General features: G+C 43.7%; 1 protein-coding gene across 1 annotated transcript in view; it reads right to left on the minus strand.

Moving 5' to 3' along the window:
• Nucleotides 1-17: 17 nt before the first annotated feature.
• GLT8D2 (glycosyltransferase 8 domain containing 2) overlaps nt 18-21,419 on the minus strand; it is a 46,244-nt gene continuing 24,842 nt past the window's right edge. The window contains exons 4-10 of the mRNA XM_043562360.1: nt 15,487-15,658; nt 10,001-10,118; nt 8,696-8,780; nt 7,952-8,064; nt 5,649-5,815; nt 4,257-4,369; nt 18-622 (exon numbers count right to left, since the gene is read on the minus strand). Coding sequence (XP_043418295.1) covers nt 450-622; nt 4,257-4,369; nt 5,649-5,815; nt 7,952-8,064; nt 8,696-8,780; nt 10,001-10,118; nt 15,487-15,658 — 941 coding nt within the window. The 3' untranslated portion in view covers nt 18-449. The remainder of the gene's footprint in view (nt 623-4,256; nt 4,370-5,648; nt 5,816-7,951; nt 8,065-8,695; nt 8,781-10,000; nt 10,119-15,486; nt 15,659-21,419) is intronic.

Here is a 21,419-nt window from a genome sequence, read left to right on the forward strand (position 1 = left end):
AATATATGTACTGCAAATCATTTAAAAATCTGCATATCTTTTATTTTTACATACATTCATGTTTTAAATGTAGTTTGTTGTTTTACAAAAGACAAGACTGGCAACCTGTGAGAAAATACCTATGTGTGAAAAACACATTGAGAAATTTTAAAAACTTGTGGGTACAGGTTGTCATTGAGAGTTAAGCAAATTGATTGCTGAAACCTAGGTGGGTTTATTTCCTTCCGACAATATATCTCACTCACATCATCTTGATTTCCATAATTACCACTTACACTTAAGGAATCAGTACCTACGTAATCCAGGGTACTATTTGCCCACAGTAGTCTTTGTGTTTTACATTGTGGATCATTTGTACCAAAGGGTACTGTTCATAAAGAACAATGATATAGTAGGGCTATAAATGGACAATTCCACATTTTTATACAGGGAATATATAAAATGTTACATCAGCTGCTGTGGTGATTGAGTTTAAATATCCCTGCGGGGTCAGGAACAAACCAGCTTTCCCATAAGTCGTTGTGAACACTAGGGAAGTCCCAGGGTTTATGTCTTCCATTCCAGTGGAGTAATTTTGCTTCCTGCAGAAAATGCTCCGAATATCTGGTATCTGGATTCCAGCCTTCATTGTATTCAGAAGAAAATAATAGGCTTGTTAGAAAGCAAACTTTTTATATTGAATGAGTACAAGTTCATTATTTAAAAAATTAAGCAAATCAAAGAGTATACATGGAAGAATTTACCACCTCCCCTAAATCTCCAAAATAACCACTGTTAGAGTTTCTCATGAAATCCTCCTACAAATATTCTACCTGTATGCCAGTGTGTGTGTGTGTGTGTGTGTGTGTGTGTGTGTAATATAGCACATGTGGAGTTACTGAATTGTTTTTAAATGTTCATTTTTGAGAGAGAGAGAGGGAGGGAGACAGAATCCAAAGCAGGCTCCGTGCTGTCAGCACAGAACCTAATGCGGAACTCGAACCCACGGACTGTGAGAGCATGACCTGAGCCAAAATCAAGAGTCAGATGTTTAACCGACTGAGCCACCCAGTCGCCCCAAAGTTACTGAATTATTTTTAATGGCTACATGGAATGCATATATAATCATTTATTTAGTGAGTTCCTTATTAAGGACATTCAGGTTGTTCCTGTCCCCTCACTAACATAAGCAGTGGCACAGTGAACAGGCTCCTGTGTGGGTTTGTGCGTGTCTACAGATACATTTGTGGGGTAAAGCCTTGTAGATGGACTTGCTAGACTGAAGGGCGCATGTGCCTTTACATTTTGATAAGAGGTTGCCAGATTGTTCCCAAAAGAAGTTGGATCAGTTTCCCTCCCACATAGAGTTTATAGGAGTTCTTGTTTCTCTGCATTTTCCCTCCTTAGTGTGTACGACGACATCTTCCTGTAACAGTCGTGTTTTTACCTTATGAAGCGTGACAAAGAATAATATTCACTTTTTAACACAAAACTATCTCCATTTGAATATTATTCCACTCATAAGGAGTCACTTAGGGTGTGTTTATCCCAAAATTGCCAGAGTATTTTTAGAACCTCTCTTCCAGAAGTGCTTTAAGATCTGGAGAACGTAATTTTTTTTAAATATCCTCTATGATGTTAAATTTTCTTCCTATGAAAGGAATTTGACATGTTTTTAAAAATCCATTAAGGAAAGAGAAGGTGGTGAACAGCTGGAGTTGTGTTATTCTAGCTTAACATATGATACAAGAAAAATAAAAATAAAAATCCATCTTCCGTTATTCATAAACGTAGCTGTGAAGGCAGTTACAGAAGAGAAGCTGGGTGTTTCAGGCTATGGTTATGTAACTGGAATAATTATCAACTTCCAGAGAATCTATACAAAGGAAATGTTCATTTGAGAAGCACCTTTTTTTTTTTTAATGTTTATTTTTGAGACAGAAAAAACACAAGTGGGGGCGGGGCAGAGAGAAGGAGACACTGAATCTGAAGCAGGATCCAGGCTCCAAGCTGTCAGCACAGAGTCCAACACGGGGCTCGAACTCACAAACTGGGAGATCATGACCTGAGCCAAAGTCGGACGCTTAACCGACTGAGCCACCCAGGCGCCTCTATTTTTTTTAATGTTTATTTGTTGTAAGAGAGAACACAAGCAGGGGAGGGGCAGAGAGAAGGAGAGGGGGAATCTCAAGCAGACTCTGCTTTCAGCACGGAGCCCCACACAAGGGCTCAATCCCGTGAACCATGAAATCATGACCTGAGGTGATAAGCTGGATGCTTGACTGAGCCGCCCAGGCACCCCAGGAGGAAGCAACTTAGAGTCTTCACTGAGACATCATCTCTCTGCTCCATGATTGGAGGATTCTATATGGGCTTGCAGTTTGCTTTAGCTAAATACGTTTCGTAAATTTTTTATGTCTTAAGCCTACCAGCTTAGACCCAGACTTAATACCCATTAGTGTTACATTGCTTCCTGCTTCCAAAACACTCTAAAGCCAAATCATTTTTCAAATGATTTCTGTGTAGATTTACTTTGCAGACTTCCCGGATTCCAAAACCTTCCGCACAGATGTAGTCTCTGTCCTACAAAGAGAAATGACTTCTTTCTTTTGGGAAGATTCTGCCCCTCCCTACTTACCAGCTAGATATTTCATGAAATGTGAGTCTCTGTTCCAAGATCATAGAATGCTCTAACCTTATCCATTTAAGCTCCACATAGCTGTTCCTACACATTTTTTGTAGACCTACAACTTTGATGAGCTTTTCTGCACATTGATTACAGGGAAATGTTGATATTTGACCTAATAGGGAACCTAACATTATAAATCAGATGGGACACTAGAATCCTTAACTTGCCTGTGTTGCTCTTGTGTGCATACAGAAAATCGAGGAGGATTCTGGTAGTAAGGCAGAAGCAAATCTATACAGAATCCTTAAAAGGAGACTGGAGCCCAGCTTCAATGGCTTTATGTGTCCTTTCTTTTAAAAGGGAGAGTAAGGGACATATATACCACCTTGCAGATTGTTCTGAGAATTAGAAAAAATATTCACCTTTATCACCAGAACCTAGCCCATTTCTTGACAATGTAGAAGATACTTAGTAAATACACATCCATAATCTATTGTCTCCAATTCTAAAATAATCTTCAAATGTCTGAAAACAAAAGGATTTTTAACTTTTTTGGTAGCAAAACCTAGATCCCACTCAGGGTATTGCGTAACATAAATATATGCATTACATTACATTTTTGAAATTCAAAACCTTTCCAATTCCTAAACAGGTCTGGCCCAGTGCTTTTGGCTAAGGGATTGTGGCCGTGTGTTTGAATGTATGTGACTGTCTTCTGGGCCAAGCTGCGTTCTAAGCAATTTACATGTATTAGGTAATTTATTCCTTATAAAAACTTTATAAGGTTCTATTAGCTTCAGTTTACAAATGGAGACACTAAGGCATAGAAGGGTTGAACAATTTGCCCAACGTGGGTAATAGCAGAACTGGGATTCCAGTCCATACCCAAGAGTCTGCATGCTTGTGGTGAAGAGTGAATGCAAGACATGCTACACAATCAGGAAACAACTTCTTTTTAAAAGATAAGCCTCCACCTATCTAAACTCCTCACAAAACACGGTGTTAATTTGTTCGGTTTTGCCCACTGCAGGCTACTGCAAGAGGGCAATAAAGGCGAAGTGGAAAAGTTTTGACAGTAAAGGCTTGTTGTAAGAATAGCTAATGTTGGGGCGCCTGGGTGGCGCAGTCGGTTAAGCGTCCGACTTCAGCCAGGTCACGATCTCGCGGTCCGTGAGTTCGAGCCCCGCGTCGGGCTCTGGGCTGATGGCTCAGAGCCTGGAGCCTGTTTCCGATTCTGTGTCTCCCTCTCTCTCTGTCCCTCCCCCGTTCATGCTGTCTCTCTCTGTCCCAAAAATAAATAAAAAACGTTGAAAAAAAAAATTTAAAAAAAAAAAAAAAAAAAAAAAAAAAAAAAAAAAAAAAAAAAAAGAATAGCTAATGTTTATCGAGCACCTACCATATGCTAAGCGTGAGTCTAATTGCTTTTCTAGAAACACATTCCTAGAAACACACCTCTCAGGAAGGCCAGTTTTGTCAGCTGCATTTGTAGACTGAGCAGCGGAGGTTAAATAATGTGTCCAAGATCACCTCCAACATCACCCGGAGGACTGGATCTCAGGAAGCTGGTGTTATATATAGCACACTCTCCTCGCCTTGTGCTCGCAGGTCTAGAACATGCACATTTGTGTTGTCTTCCTAAAATACTTACCCAGGTGCCGTATGTGCCACAGGGGGTTGATGGTGGAGTATTTCCCATGAAACACGATCAGCATCGGGGAGGTGGCCACCCCTCCTCCCAGGGAGCTGCTGTAGAGATTTTCCCTAAGAAATCGAACAGAAACGCACCATTTGGCCTGGAGCCCCACAGACTCCTATAAAGTAGAATCTACTAATTTTGAAAGATGTGAGACCATCTCTCGCTATATATTAAGACTATGGTTTTTCACTTTCCCCCAACTTTTTATTTTGAAAATTGTCAGACAACACAGAATTGTAAGAAGGGTACCATGAACCCCATACCATCCACCTAGATTTACAGCGTTGCATTTTACCATTTTCGCTTTTATCCTTTTTTAATGGCAAATACTGAAGATCAAATTCTGATCCTACATTATTTAGAATAACTTTATCACAAATTCAAAGTTAGGGTGGTATTGAAAATATCCAGATAGAAAAGACGAACAGGAAATACAGTGAGATGATAATTGTGGTTGTGTTAGAGGGGTTTTTCCCCCCATATTTTAAAACTTGGATGATGAAAAATGATACATTTTTAAAAACTCAACTTCCAAAACCAAAGTTGAGTTTATAAAATAATTCTTTTTTTTTAAAAATTTTTTTTAAACATTTATTTATTTTTGAGACAGAGAGAGACACAGCATGAACAGGGGAGGGTCAGAGAGAGAGGGAGACACAGAATCGGAAGCAGGCTCCAGGCTCTGAGCCATCAGCCCAGAGCCCGACGCGGGGCTCGGACTTGCGGACCGCGAGATCGTGACCTGAGCTGAAGTCGGACGCTCAACCGACTGAGCCACCCAGGCGCCCCATAAAATAATTCTTTTTAAGTTTATTTATTTTGAGAGACAGAGAGTGCGAGTGGGGGAGGGGCAGAGAGAGAGGGGGAATCTCAAGCAGGTCCACTCTGTCAGCACAGAGCCTGACGTGGGGCTCGAACTCACAAAACTGTGAGATCATGACCTGAGCTGAAATCAAGAGTTGGATGCCCAACCGAGTGAGCCACCCAGGCACCCCAGAGTTTATAAAAATAATTCTTCAAAACAAATTATGTAGGAAGAAACTCAACTGAGAAATGGTTTTCAGTGGAAAAGGTTCACTAGGATTCTGGGAGAAGACTTAAAGTCACATTACGAATTCATTAGAAAAAATGTATGATGAGATTGTGCAGGATCTCGGTTCCACTGACATACCGTTTGGGGACAGATTTTCGTCTGCTGTCCCCATTCTTTCTCACCCATGCCTCTGTAAGCAAATCTGATCTAAGATGTCTATGAAATATTTCTAACCCCTGAGATATGCATAGAAAATTAATTACGCAATTTTGTCCCCAAGCAAGGAAAATGGTAGAAGGGTTTACACCTACTCCACATTTTTTTGCATCCATTTCTCCAGTTGTTTGGTGATACGTTGATGCTTCCATTCCGTCATGTTGGCGACAATCACGCCGGGATTGAAAGAGCACGTGCTGGGGCTTATGCCAAGGTCTTTTATGGTCTTCTTCCTATAGTCCAGATAGCCCATGTATGTATTCTGTAAAGGAACAGGATATGCCCTTGACCAACACATCTTTTGTTTCTGGAAAACGATCATTTTCTGGAAACCACTGGGCAGCGTTTCTGGGTTTCCTCCTGTGTCACAAGCCATTTCTTAGTGTCCTTTGCTGTTTTTCGTGTTTCCCCAACCTCGAAGGGCTGAGTGCCCCCTAGTCTCCTTGCCTGCACCTGTTCCTGTCTCTAGTACGAGCTCCCCAGACAGCCTCATCCGGTCTCGAGGCCCAAAATACTATCTGTGCAGCCAGCCTTGACCTCTCCTCTGGATTCCCAAAGCCTGTTACATCTGTTGGCAGATACTGCGTCTCCTTCTGGATGCTTAACAAGGCAGCTCTACTTACATCCAAAAACTGATCCTGATCCTGGCCGGAACTCGCTTCCCCACAACCTGCCTACCTCAGTTACCGGCAACACTATTCTTCCAGTTACTTGGGCAAAAAACCCAGGGCCATTACGTCCTCCGTGGCTCCTTCACACTCACTTTGCATCCAAATCTGCCAGCAAGTCCTGTTTGTCTCATCTCCCAAAATATATCCATAAGCCAACCACTGCCTATGCTGCAGCCTTCCCGGTCTGGGCTGTAATCCCCACTCACAGGACGTCCGCGAGCCCCTCCTAAACTGTCCCTGCTTCCACCCTTGTCAACTTCACTCTGTCTCTATGTTATTCATCTGCTCAAAGCCTCTCCAGTGGCTTTCCGTCTCAGTAAAAGCCAGAGTTCCTAAGATGTGTTGCCGTGCCCTAGGCCATCTGCCCCCAGCGCCATGACCTTTCTCGCCTATTCTCACGCCGGTTCCCTCTGCCACCCTGACCTCCTTGCTCCTGCAATAAAAGAAAGACACACTCCTGCTTCAGGACCTTTGCACTTGCTGTTACCTCTTCTTGGAATGCTTTCCCCCTAAATATCTGCTGAGCTAATCCCCTGACTTCTTTTACGTGCAGGCTCAGCGACACCATGTCAGGGGAGCCTTCCCTGATCACCCAATTTAAAATACAACCCAACCTGCATCCTGAGCCTCTGTTAAATATTTTGTTTACTGTCTTTTCCCACTAACATGTAAACTTCACAAAGGCAGGCATTTCAGTTTTGTTTACTGTACTGCTGGTACCTAAAACAGTGCCAGCACCATGGTAAGCACATGGGTGGTTGTGGAGTGGCTGTGATATGAGGCGGGACGTTACTGTTCCACCCACACAGGCTGTCACAATCCACCTCAAGCTCAGTGCGATGCCCAAGCGCAACATGGAAATCATGGACACGCTCGAGCAGTTTCCATGTGCCAGCCTCTGTTCTAGGAACTTTGCACACATTACCTCGTTAATCGCACAGTCACTTTACACGTATTAACTAATTTAATTCTCACCATAACTCTACGAGGGAAGTACTGTTATTACCTCTGACAACCGAGGGAGAACCGCACGGCCACGCACTTGCCCAGGGCTGCAAACCTACTAAGGGGTGGAGCCAACCTGTTGACTAAGGTCCTAGGCCTCAAAGTATGTCACACCTCTACTGTCAACATGTCTAAAATGATGTCCTGGAACTTTGTTTAAAGAACAGCATTTGATTCTTAATAACACCTTGTATTTTAAAGCCATCCTTTTAGTTTCAGTATTACAGACAGGTTCGACTTCCCTCATTTCCACCAGGGTAAGTTGCTCTTTACCCTTGAGCAAAATCAGTATTTTCCTCTGTTGAAAGGAAAACACACACACACACACAAAAAGCAATGATCAAAACTCTGACAACAGGACCAAAAGTCCAGGGACTGTCTTACAGGAAACCCCATCTCGGACAGGGGTGGTTGCAGCCACTTAGGTAACACCTGTCACTTCTGGAGCATTACTGCAGGCTGGAGCTCTGGCATCGTGTGATTTCATCACAGCTCACAAAAACCAAATGAAACAGGTACCGTTGTTGCCATGTGTCAGACAGGCAGAGAAAGACTTGCAGGGCTAACTTGCCCCAGAGTCGGTACACACGGAGCTGGGGCCGAACGGACAGCCCGGGCCCTGTGCTGCGCTCCAAGGTTAGATGATTGTGCATTGTGGGGAAGGGAGGGGAAGGGAAGGGAACAGCAGAGCGAAGCCAGGACCTCCACGCCAGCGAGCCCACCTGCAGCCCCACAAATCTGTTCATGTCCTGAGCGGAGGGCAAATCGCAGTCATCCGAAAAAGCTGCCGCGTGGCCCAGGGCCAAAGTGGTGTCATAGAGTTCCTGGATGTCACCTGAATTCAGAAAACACCAGTGGCTTAAATATTATAGCATTTGGTTTTGAGCTAGATAGAGCCTTAGACTGTCCAAGAGTCCCTGATTTTGCTATGGAGGAAAAGTATGTGATCTCAATTTCGAGTGGCCTGGCGATTTACTTAATAACATAGTTTGTCTCAATTCAGAAGGCCACTTGATGATAAGGTCAGATCGGCACTGGCTAAATGTCTTTACTTCCGTTGCCATGTAGAGACCACACCAGTGCTTAGCTTATTTGCATGTGAAAGAGAGAGAGAAAGAGAGAGCAACACTTAGACACCAAAACGTAGCTCACTTTTAAGAATGTCGTGAGGGAGACTTTATTCCTCTACATTTTAGGGATGCAGAGAAAGGAGAGGCTACTGAGCTATTTATTACCGACTTCAACAGTCAGAGAGTGGCTCTCAGTCAACTGGACTGTCCAGGGAAGTGAGTTATCAACCCCCGTTTTCAAAACATCCCCAAATTTATAACAATACTGTTCTCCCATCTTGAATACGCAGTCACAGTCGGTGGGCATCTAGCTACTTGGAAACTGAAGGAGATAGACAGTTATTCTACTTATCGGCTGCTCCTTTTCCGAGCGTTCTTGGCAGTCGGCGTGTATACCTTGTACGATTACGTCATCGTCCAAATAGATGACTTTCTCATGTTGATGGATAAGCAGAGGGAGATAAAAGCGGACAAAGTTCAGCTGTTAAAACAACAGAAAAAAAAGTGATGGTGGGGAAGAGGCATATGGCTCAGTGTCTTCTAGTGCTTTTATGGGGGTGGCTTTGACCATGGCCTCAGTTCCGCTCCAGGTGTGGAGCAAAATAAAACAGTCCGTAAAGATGCCTCGCTGCAGCTTCCTGGTTCCAAGTTATCCGGGCCCCGGGCTGCAGCTGATGCTGGCCCATCAGTGCCCTTCCAGACCCAAACCCTCATCTGCCGAGACTGTGACATGACTTGGGTCTCCATGAGCCGCTGTACTGGGAGTCACGGAGGCTTCCTGGTCAATCTTTTAGGACACAAAGTGCCTGCCCTCCTCTATACTAGTAATTTGATTACCGTCAACTAAATCAGCCTTACACACACACACACACACACACACACACGCACACAGGACACAGGGGCACAGGGGCATCATCCCAACCACGAGCTCAACCTCTTAGCTCCCTGGACCAGAAAAAAGTCAGACAAGCATGAGCTGAGGGTGAGAGTCATATGGTTTCATTAGCCATAACACCATCGAACCCAAAGTTCTAGCTCAGCTCACACTCTGACAATAAATATAAGGAACTGGGGAAAGATAATGTCATTAGAGGGCATAGAATTCAGTACATTTTCAAGGACGGATGTAACAAGCATATGCAGAAAGCAGCTGCATTTTCTGTGAACCTGCCATCAATACTACTCTTCATGCAAGAGAGTCCCTTTAATAAGAACTCTTGCAGTAAAATACCTTAAGATTCCCAATTCTAGGGAAAAAAAGCAGTGTCTCCTGAAAATATTACCTTAGTTGACACTATGAGGTATATCATCTATCACGCTACTGGTTTTCCTTAGCTGCCGGGATACTTGGGCTAAATTCAACGTCCAATTACAGCACACATAACACGCTGTCGGTTGGGAATACTTTTCCTGGCCTCACTATTTGGCCCCTACCCCCAACCTCTACAGGCATATTCACACACAGAAATGCATCCTACGTTTTCTTATGCTTCATTTCTGCTTGAATAGCTTCATTTTATTTATGTGAACCATCTTAAATCCTTCCGGAGCAGGTGACTTATAAATTATAAATAAGCAGACCTTGGTGGAGATCTGACACTGCTTCAAAAATATTCTGTCTGCATCCCAGTGGCCAGTGCTCCCCACTGAGCAAGGGTCTCACCGAAGACTGTCCCCAGCACGTGCGCGATTCCTACTCACAGGCTGGAGCAATTCTGGCCTTGATGAGTCCGGTCTGACCTTCCCCTTGAGGACTATCGGGTTGAATTCCACGATTTTAAAGTTTATTTCTCTTAGTTTAGAATGTTCAATCCATTTTCTAAAGAGATGACAACAAACAAACAAAAAACACCTCTAGCATATACACCTCCAACCTTTTGCCTCAATTTCCCTATTGCCTCAGAGTTGATCTGTGGCCTCTTTCGAAAGTTACAAATAAAATGTGTATAACTTTAGTAGAGTTTAGTCTATAAAACCTTCTGATTTTTTTCCCCCCATCTGGTCTGGCTTCCGATCTTTCCTCTCTTTTTTCTTTAATTCACGTAACTCTGCAAAGGAAATGAAGCAAAACAGTAATAACCAAATAGCTCCCCAGATCCACATAATCTCCACAGGAAACCGGGAGAACAAAATGTGTTCCTTCTTCCTTACAAAGCATCTGCGGGTCCTGGTCCCTGTTTGCCACGGGGTTACCAGATTTTGTCAACAGATGAAGCAGGACATCCTGGATCTCCTACCTGCCTTCTTCCTCTGCTATTTCCACTCCAAGGACGATTTGAAGTGATCCTGGCCTCTTTGTCTCTGTCTCTCCATGTTCCCGACCTTTCCTCGCTTCCTGCCTTCCCCTCCTCCCTCCCCCCGACCCTCTCCCCCCCATGTCTGCTCAGTCGCACACAGTCTGCGACTATCTTTTATCCAATTCATGATACAATTCTTGGCAGAAATTATCTCAAAACAATTGTTAATGACCAAAGCCACACATGGTAGCATCTGTTGTTGCTCAAAAGTTGACAAATCAATCCCTGGAACAAAATTTAGATCTGCAAAATTTGAACCATAAAAAGCAGCCATTTACACAATGTTATATGTTAATTATATTTCAAATCCGGAGGGGGGGAGAAGTCATGTCAATAAGAAAAAGATAGACAACCCTACTGAAAAACTGGCAAGAGACTTGAACGCGCAAATCTAAGTAGCCAAGAAATGTGTGAAAAAAAGTGCTGGGCGGTGGGGGGACCTGGGTGGCTAAGTCAGTGAAGCATCTGACTAGGCTCAGGTAATGATCACGCAGTTTGTGGGTTCAAGCCTCCTGTCAGGCTCTGTGCTGACAGCTGAGAGCCTGGAATCTGCTTCAGATTCTGTGTCTCTCTCTCTCTCTGCCCCTCCCCTACTTGTGCTCTCTCTCTCTCTCTCTGTCAAAGATAAACATTTAAAAAAGAACATTTAAATTTTTTTTTTTAAAAAGTGCTCAATCTCATTTAAAATGAAGGAATCTCAAGTTAAACCATGATGAGATAGCCCTGGACACCTATCAGGATGGCAAAGTTAAAAAGACTGACCATACTGGGGCGGCTGTGTGGCTTGGTCGGTTAACCGTCCAACTCTTTTTTTTTTTAATGTTTATTTATTTTTGAGAGAAAGAGAGATAGAATGTGAGCAGGGGAGGGGCAGAGAGAGAGGGAGACACAGAATCTGAAGCAGGCTCCGGCCTCTGAGCTGTCAGCACAGAGCCCGATGCAGGGCTTGAACTCACAGACCGTGAGATCGTAACCTGAGCTGAAGTCGGACACTCAACTGACTGAGCCACCCAGGTGCCCCAACTCTTTTTTTTTTTTTAATGCTTATTTATTTTTGAGAGAGCACGAGGCATGGGGCGGGGGCGGGGTGCAGAGAGAGAGGGAGACACAGAACCCGAAGCAGGCTCCGGGCTCTGAGCTGTCCGCACAGAGTCCAACGCAGGGCTCAAACTCACAAGCCGTGAGATCGTAAACTCAGGTGAGGTCAGGCGCTTAACTGACTGAGCCACCCAGGCACCTCAAGTGTCTGATTCTTGATTTCGGCTCAGGTCATGATGTGGGCTGACAGTAGGGAGCCTGCTTGGGAATCTGTGTCTCCCTCTTTCTCTGTCCCTCCCCTGCTCAAAATCTCTCTCTTTCTCTCAAAGAAAAGAAATAAACATTAAAAAAAAAAAAAAAAAAAAAAACCCTGACCATACCACATTGGGTGGTGGTTGTTACATGGGTATGTTTACTTGTGATGACTCACTAAACTGCACGCAGAATTTATGCAATTTTCTGTTTTTGTATTATACTTCACTGAAAAGAAAGTTTTGTTTTGTTTTGTTTTGAATAATTTAAAACGGTCTAGTGGACTCAACAACCAAGAGCTGGGAAACAGTCTCTCCTCAGATGTCATCAAGCCCTGGAGCCGATGCCCTTCTGTTCGAGCACAAACCCTTGCTCAGACCATATGACACAAGCCACCCTGTGGGGCTTGGTTATCTGCTTTTCATACCCATAGATAATTACAGGGCTGTTAACAGCAGGCTAAGTGAAAAATCTGCAAAATAAATGAGAAGAAGAGAAATGAGACAGAAAATCTAGAACGTGTACATAAGCCCTCAAGACCCACAGGAGCCAAAGACCATTTAGATTAGGAGTGAGTGTCAGCCACATCTCAGTATCTCCTAATGGTGCCAAGACCTAAAAATCGCATTGTAAAAGTCATGCATAAATAACATCTTCAGGGGCCTGCCTGGCACGGTCGGAAAAGCATATGACTCTTGATCTTGGGGTCATGAGTTCAAGCCCCATGTTGGGTGTAGAGGTTACTAAAAATAAGTAAACTTAAAAAATAAATACATTCTCCTTCTGAATAATGGAAATAACACTAGAAATACCTTGAACTTCCCGTCATCACTGCTCTCCCCAATCCATCCATCCTCCCCAGAGACAGTCACTGCTGGCAGATGGAGATCTTTTGGGTCTTTTTCTTTGCAGAAACACATATATGTACATGTACACATTTATGGTTTTTTTTTTTTTTGAGATTTTGTTTTTAAGTAATCTCTACACCCAACATGGGGCTCAAAATCACAACCCCGAGATCAAGAGTCACGTGCTCTACTGACTGAGCTAGCCCGGTGCCCTTGGTTTTTTGATTCTTTAAAAAAAATTTATTTATTTATTTATTTATTTATTTATTTATTTATTTTTGAGACAGAGAGAGAGCATGAGCAGGAAAGGGACAGATAGAGGGGAACAGAAGACCTGAAGTGGGCTCTGTGCTGACAGCAGCCAGCCTGATGCAGGGCTTGAACCCACAAACTGTGAGATCATGACCTGAGCCGAAGTCGGGTGCTCAATCGACTGAGCCACCCAGGCACCCCCAGTTTTTTTATTGTTTAAAGCTACAAGGTGAATGTTTATGGCCCCCTCCCCCCAAATTCATTCGTTGAAACCTAATCCCCAGTGGGATGGCATTTGGAGGTGTGGCCTTCAGAAGGTGATTAGGTCATGAGCGCGGAGCCTTCAGGAATGCGATGAGTGCCCTCATAAAAGAGACCCCAGTGAACGCCTCTACCCCTCCCACCACGGGAGGACGCAGCAAAGACGCAGTCCTCCATGAACCAGGAAGCAGGCCCTTCCCAGGCATGGAATCAGCCGATGCCTAAGAGCTTGGGCTTCACAGCCACCAGAACCGTGAGAAATACTTTTCTGTTTTCACAAGCCACCGGGTCTGTGGCATTCTATTACAGCAGCCCGGATGGCTTAAGACATTCATAAAATGGTTCACACTATATGAGACGTAGTGAAACTTTCATCTTCACATAACAGCATGTCCCGAGGATCTTCTTTGTCAGTATACACACATTGCCTTCTTTTTGCCAATTTACGAAGCGTACATTATTTGAAAAATTTTCTTAATGTTTATTTATTTTCGACAGAGAGAGAGCATGAGTGGGGGAGGGGCAGAGAGAGAGGGAGACACAGAATCCGAAACAGGCTGCAGGCTCTGAGCTGTCAGCACAGAGCCCGACTCGGGGCTGGAACTCACAGACTGCGAGATCGTGACCTGAGCCGAAGTCGGAAGCTCACCCAGGCGCCCCGAAGTATACATTATTGAAACAAGGAATAAGTGTGTCTATTTTCCTGCACTGGATATTGTTGTCCTATTAATTTTTACCATCTTGATGAGTGAAAAATTATGTCACTGTTGTTTTAATTTGCATTTCCCTATTAGTAACACAGAATACTTTTTCATGTTTGTTGACCATTTGTATTTTTCTTCCGTGACTTGTCTGTATTGTATGCGCATTTTACTACCCGATGCTTATATGTTTAAAAGTTTTTTGTAAGAATTCTTTATATTCTTTGGATAGTAATCCTTTGTCTGTAATACATGTTGAAAATGTTTTGTGTAATTTATTGTGTGATTAATTTCACTTACAGTGTTTTTCATCATTTAAAAATTTTTAAATGTTATGCAGCCAAATCCGTCCATTTTTTTCCTTGTGATTTGTGGGCTCACAGAATCACTTTCCATAGCAAAATTATATAATTATCCTGCTTTTTAATAGTAATTTAAAATTTGATTTTCTGTTTATTTCTTCTAACTCCGTTTCCAACTTACTTTGTAGTGTGTTGTGTGAGATAGGAAAGAGATCACTTTGCAGTTCAAAAGTTATAATTAGTGATCATTCTGGGTCATATTAAAATGATACTATATTAATATCCTCCCAGGTTAAGAAAGCAGAAACTGTTAATTTTTTGTTTTGTTTTGTTTTTTTTCAGAGAGAGAGGGCGTGCACACGCACGCGTGTGGGGGAGGGGCGGAGGGAGAGGGAGAGAGAGAATCTCAAGCAGGCTCCATGCCCAGTGCTGAGCCCAACAGAGGGCAATATCTCACAACCATGAGATCATGACCTGAACCAAAATCAGGAGTTGGACACTTAACCGACTGAGACACCCAGGTGCCCCCCATCTGTTTTTTGTTTTTTTTTTAATTTTAGAGAGAGAGCGAGGCAGAGGAGAAGGGCAGAAGGAGAGAGAGAGAATCAAAGCAGGCTCCACACTCAATGCAGAGCCCAACACAACCTTGGGATCACGACCTGAGCCCAAATCAAGAGTTGGACACTCAACTGACTGAGCCACCCAGGCACCCCAAGATAAACCGTTTTAGAAAGACTTCCGGGGCGCCTGGGTGGCTCAGTTGGTTAAGCATTGGACTCTTGACTTCAGCTCAGATCATGATCTCACAGTTTGTGAGATCGAGTCCCATTTTGGGCTCTGTGCTGACAATGTGGAGCCTGCTTGGGATTTTCTCTTCTCCTCTCTCTCTGCCTCTCTGCTCCTGCTCTCATGCACATGCTCTCTCTGGAAACAAATAAATATTTAAAAAATAGAGAGAGATTTACACACAACCTGCCTAAGGCTTGTAGTTCTTTAGGTCATTAGCCAATTCACTTCAGCAGAATGATGCAATGCCCAACCAGATTAATGAGACTTTGCCGGAAACTTCCTTAGCTATACCACACATTCATCAGGTCACCCAGTAAATCTCAGGTCATCCCCTCATTAATTCAAATGACATTCATCAAGCCCAAAACAGAAGGAAATGCATTTAAAGAAAGATAAGGAAGATGAAGAGAAAGTTGAAAACTCCCAAGTCGATAGTACACAAATTACCGGATTCGAGACAGAGTGTTCCGGAGTCCAACGACATAGAACAGAATGTTGGCATCGGTGTTGCTGTAGATGCTATTGATGGCAGCCATGGCGGCACCCATTCTCCCTGCAGCGGCACAGATCACCACAGGAATCTCATCCTCCATTTCCTCAGGAGCCTCAGAGTCATCGTCTGGAAACATCACAATCACTGTCTTAGAACATGAAGGAAATTCATAGTAGAACCAGTTCAAATTGTCTCCCACACTCCTGGGGGAAGACGGCATAGTGTGGAAGAGACTGCCAACCATTCTCCAACATCCAGTCTCTTCTTCTTTCAGAAATAGAACATGGGGTGGGGCAGGGGGAAGAAATACAACATTCGAGTTTTAATTTTAGCTGGCATCTAGCCAACCACTAAGAACAGATTTCTGAGACTCCCTAGCAAGTGTGCATGATCAAGTTATGACCAACGGAAGGTTAGTGCAAGTATGTGTGTGATTACTGGATTTGCCTTTGAAAGCAACGTGCTACCCTCCCCTTCCCCTGGCCCCATTCCCATTGGCTGGAATGTAGATATGATGACAGAAGTTAGGGCAGCCATCTTGGACCACTACTTGGAAGCTACCTGTGGAGGACACCGAAACCCTAACACAGAAGGAACCTTGATCTGGATGCCGTGGAAATGGCACATCATTGTGTGGAATGACACACATTCATTCACTTGAGAGAGAAAATGAACTTCTATTTTGCTTCAGTCACTATGGTTTTGGAGCTCTTTTACAGAAGCCAGTCGGACACACATAGACACAGTTGAAAAATATGTGAAGAACTGGAAAGTCTCATTTGATCCGACAGTTCTCAACTCCTTCCTAAATTGGAATGTTTTCCTGCAATGCTGCTGTAAAAGCTACTGCTTGTGATCTTCCTTCTCCTCTCCGCCCTCTAGTCAAGTCTCTCAAAAGTCGACAGCAAGAGAAAGGTGGTGAAATGAAAGAGCATGACTAATGCACAAGATGAATAATTGATTGTTCTTTTGAGCTGTGGCTGTGATGTAAAATACCAGTGTCGTAACATCTTATTTTGGCATTGCAATACAATTTTCCGGTATGAAAGATAATAATAATCAGTATGAAGAGTGGCCACTCTCAGATGCCCTTCTGGTTTTTACTTAAAGCTCTCTTGACAGGTAAGTACCACTCAGACGCGGGGCAGTTCTAGCTGATATTTAATCCAACAAATATATGAACTAACCACCAGGTACTGTGCTTTATGTAGCTTAAGAAACATTGAAGGGCCTCTCCCTTCTCCTGTCTCTCTTCCCCAGGCTGGCCACCACGTCTGAAATGTCCACCACGAGAATAATTCTGTTTTCACAGTATACTTACTGGCACAAGAGAATGCTCATAATACCACATTAAGGGGGGGAAAGAATACAAAATTTCTCTCTAGTATTTGATACACAAAATCACCACAGGAATCTCCTCTGGTGTATGATCCCAATGGGATATACACATACATACATATTTTCAAATGGATCTACATCTGTTTATGGAATTATGAGTGATTTCAATTTCCTTATTTGCATTTCTTATATTTTCCAAATTCTCTAAAGCAACCATGGATACTTTTTTTTTTTTTAATATTTGTTTATTTTTGAGAGAGAGAGAGAGCACAAGCAGGGGAGGGGCAGAGAGAGACAGGGAGACACAGATCTGAAGCAGGCTCCAGGCTCTGAGCTGTCAGCACAGAGCCGGCTGCAGGGTTCGATCCCACAAACTGTGAGATCATGACCTGAGCTGAAGTCGGACCCTTAACCGACTGAGCCACCCAGGTGCCCCAACCATGGCTACTTTTATAAACAAAAAGGAAAATATTTCTTAAGGGATTATTCCTTTTGGACTCAACTGTCATTTTGGGGAGGTTCCCTAATCATGCGGCATGTTGCCTGCAGGCAGTGAAGTGAACTGCCCCGAATGCAAATTTGACTCTATTTCTTCACTGCTCACCATTCTCCAGTGGCTCCTGTAAGGTAGAGCCACCTTCCCTTGCCTGGCACACAGGTCCCTCATGATCCAGCCCCTACTCACTTCCTTAGCCTCGACTCCTTCTACTCCAGCGATACCAAAATACTGAACACTGCACCGGGTGGTCCCTTTGCTCAGTGCCTTTGCACATAGTGTTCCAGATGCCCAGAATGCTCTTTCCATCCTTTCCTGCATGGCTAACTTTTACCCATTCATTCCAAATGCAGTGTAGACATCAGAACCTCTGGGAAGACTTTAACAGCTCCTTACATGGCGCTCACTTTGTCCGTGTTTGTGGGTGGACTGACCAGCTGCATTGCAATTTATATGGTTGCATGCTTTATCTTTCTCTCCTATGAGGGCCGAGACAGTATCTCGTTCATCTCTGTCTATTCATTTGCGGCTAGCACAGTGCCTGGAACATAGTAGATTCTCAATACATTTTGGAGGGAGGGATGAATGGATGGGTGAATTTTTAAATACCTCTATTTGAACATTTGCCACACTGCACAGAAAGAATCTATTCATGTGTCTGTCTCCTTCACTAGACTGTGAACTCATTATATTTTCCCTGCTGAGTCTGGCACCTAGGAGGCACTTAATAAAAGTTTGCTGGACTGAGCTGAACTGATGTGTCGATCGTACAGAACAGGGCCCTGGAGGAATGATTCCCCGACTACTCCTAGGGGCAAAGAGAGAGAGAAGGGCTGAAAAGCTGGGGGCAGAACCAGGCTCTCAGGAAATAGGCAGAATGAGGGAGGAGGAAGGTGTCCCCATGAAAGAGGGCCACCCAAGAGATCAAACAGCAAGTCTGCAGACACGTCACACTGCCACGCTTCTTAGGAGACTCTGCCGGTCAGAGGAGCTGGGAAGCGAACCTAAGCCAGAAACACCGCTCTTTGCCAAGAAGTCTTCCCTGGACAGAGTATGGATGAAGACACACTGGAGAAAGATTGGGAAAGATTTATCCACTGTAAAGTCTACACCAATGTGGCATCCTTGCAGCTTCTCTGGGAATCACCCACTGTGCCAGTTGGTACCTATGCCAACTCACCCAAAGCTCTGGCTATGTGAAACTGCTTGGTGCCCATACGATCTCTAGAAAACATCATGTTGATGGTGGTATGGAATGAAAATGTATTATGTTGCATTAGTCCGTTCCCACAAGCAGCTCTTACCAGACCATGCCCATTTCTAGAAAAAGTGAAATGTCTGCTCTCCCCATGCCAAATCTCTGAATCCCATTTCAAATTAGGATTGGTTTTAGCCAAGCATATAAACTTGCCTCACCTCAGATGGGCCAGGAGTGAATCACCAGCTAATCACACAAAAATTATCAGGAGATTAGATTGAATGTCATTATCAGAATACACAAGGGGCTCCTGGGTGGCTCAGTCCATTAAGCGTCTGACTTCGGCACAGGTCATGATCTCACATCTCGTGAATTCGAGCCCGCATCCGGCTCTGTGCTGACGGCTTGGAGCCTGGAGCCTGCTTCAGATTTGGTGTCTCCCTCTCTCTCTGCCCCTCCCAAATTCATGTTCTTTCTTTTTTTTTTTTTTTAAATTTTTTTTTTAACGTTTATTTATTTTTGAGACAGAGAGAGACAGAGCATGAACGGGGGAGGGTCAGAGAGAGATGGAGACACAGAATCTGAAACAGGCTCCAGGCTCTGAGCGGTCAGCACAGAGCCCGACGCGGGGCTCAAACTCATGGACTGTGAGATCGTGACCCGAGCCGAAGTCGGCCGCTTAACCGACTGAGCCACCCAGGCGCCCCTTATGTTCTGTCTTTCAAAAATGAATAGATAAAAAAAATTAACTAAAAAAATTATAATTTTAAAAATAAATGTAAAAGAAAAAAAAGGGGGGGTGCAAAGTCAGTCGGTTAAGCCTCTGACTTCGGCTCAGGTCACGATCCCAGGGTTTGTGAGTTTGGGCCCCGCGTCGGACTCTGTGCTGACAGCTCAGAGCCTGGAGCCTGCTTTGGATTCTGTGTCTCCCTCTCTCTCTGCCCCTCCCCCACTTGTGCTCTGTCTCGCAAAAATAAATAAATGTAAGGAAAAAAAAATACACAAAATGGCACCATGCCTTTCTTCAGCAAATGATTTCACAGGGTTTCTGGAAATTACCTTATAACACCAATTCTTTGAATTACTATTTTTGAAAATATAAAAATTAATATGGAATAGGCAAAGCACCGAGGATTTTTCGGGGCAGTGAAACTGCTCTGTATTCCATAATGGTAGGTTAATGTCCTTATACATTTCTCAGAACCCAAGGACAACATCAAGAGTGAACCCTAATGTAAACTGTGGACATTGGGTGATAATGTGTCCATGTAGGTTCAATAGTTGTAACTAACGTACCATCTGGTGGGGGATGTTAATAGTGGGGGGAAGCTGTGTACCTTCCATTCAATTTTGCTATGAGCCTAAAACTGCTCTAAAAACACAGTCTATTAAAAATATTGATATGCATTTCTTGAAAAAATTCCAGCCCCAAATTCCAGTAAGTCATGGTGATTTTCTGCAGACTTCTCTACTCCCATTCCAAAGGTAGATCTCTGTCACCCGTGCGGTGTGCGCCTCTCAAATCCTTCTTTGTGTTGTCCCAAAAGGAAATATACCACCTACACATGTTATTATGAAATCATACTTTTCATGGTTTTCTACAACTTGCTTTTTCCACTTAACGTATCACGGACGTCTTTCCATCTCAACATTATACTCTTTTGAATGTTATTTCATAACACTGATTCTTTTCAACATTGAATGGGTTAAAGATGTGATAGTGAACCCATTGAGGTGTTCCAAATACTTTGTTTATCAGTATATGGTTGATTAATAGGCCAGGATGTGCATTTCCTTACACTTGTTTTAACAGCTGCTATGAAAGCTACTTGTTTCTCTCTGTGGAGAGAAGAAATGTGTTGGCTTATGGGCAGGGAGCGAAGTGTGAGGACTCAAGAACTGGAAGTTCAGACAACTTTTGACTTCGTATCGCTTCCTTTCTCTATTGAGGCATAATTTAGCTATCATTAGGACTGAATTGTGTAAATCTGTATGTGGAAGCACTAAACTCCAGTACCTTGGGATGTGACTGCATTTGAGGACAGAACCTATAAGGAGTAATTAAGTGAAACTGAGGCCATTAGGGTGGGGCCTTAATCCAGTATGACCGATGTCCTTATAAGAAGAGGCAGAGACGCCAGAGATGGGAACACACAGAAAAAGTCATCTGAGGACGGGAAGAGAAGGCAGCTGACTGTGAGCCTGGAAGAGAAGCCTTGGAAGAAACCAACACTGCCAGAGCCTAGATCCTGGACCTCCAGCCTCCAGATCTGTGAGAAATCAAACTTCTTTTCTGTAAGCCATCTAGTCTGGGGTATTTTCTTTTTTTATATTTTAAAAAAGTTTTTTCCAACGTTTATTCATTTTTGAGAGACAGAGAGAGACAGTGTGAGCAGGGGAGGGGCAGAAAGAAAGGGAGACACAGAATCCAAAGCAGGCTCCAGGCTCTGAGCTGTCAGCACAGAGCCTGATTCAGGGCTTGAACCCATGAACCGTGAGATGATGACCTGAGCAGAAGTCGGAAGCTTAACCAACTGAGCCACCCAGGCACCCCATAGTCTGTGGTATTTTCTTAAGGCAGCCCAGGCTGACTAATACAGATTTCTTAAAATTTGCAAATATTGGGAATTTCTTAAAATTTCCTCTTTTAGGTATACAGTTCCATGATTTTTAGTAAATCGATAGAGTTGCACAACCATTACCACAATGCCACTTTGGACCATTTCCAGGGGTGCCTGGCTGGCTCAGTTGGTGGGGTGTCCAACTCTTGATTTTGGCTCAGGTCATGATCCCAAGATTGTGGGACTGAGCCCAGAGTCGGGCTCCGTGCTGGATGTGGAGGCTGCTTGGGATTC

Source organism: Prionailurus bengalensis, chromosome B4, assembly GCF_016509475.1.
Source record: "Prionailurus bengalensis isolate Pbe53 chromosome B4, Fcat_Pben_1.1_paternal_pri, whole genome shotgun sequence".
NCBI classification, from domain to species: domain Eukaryota; kingdom Metazoa; phylum Chordata; class Mammalia; order Carnivora; family Felidae; genus Prionailurus; species Prionailurus bengalensis.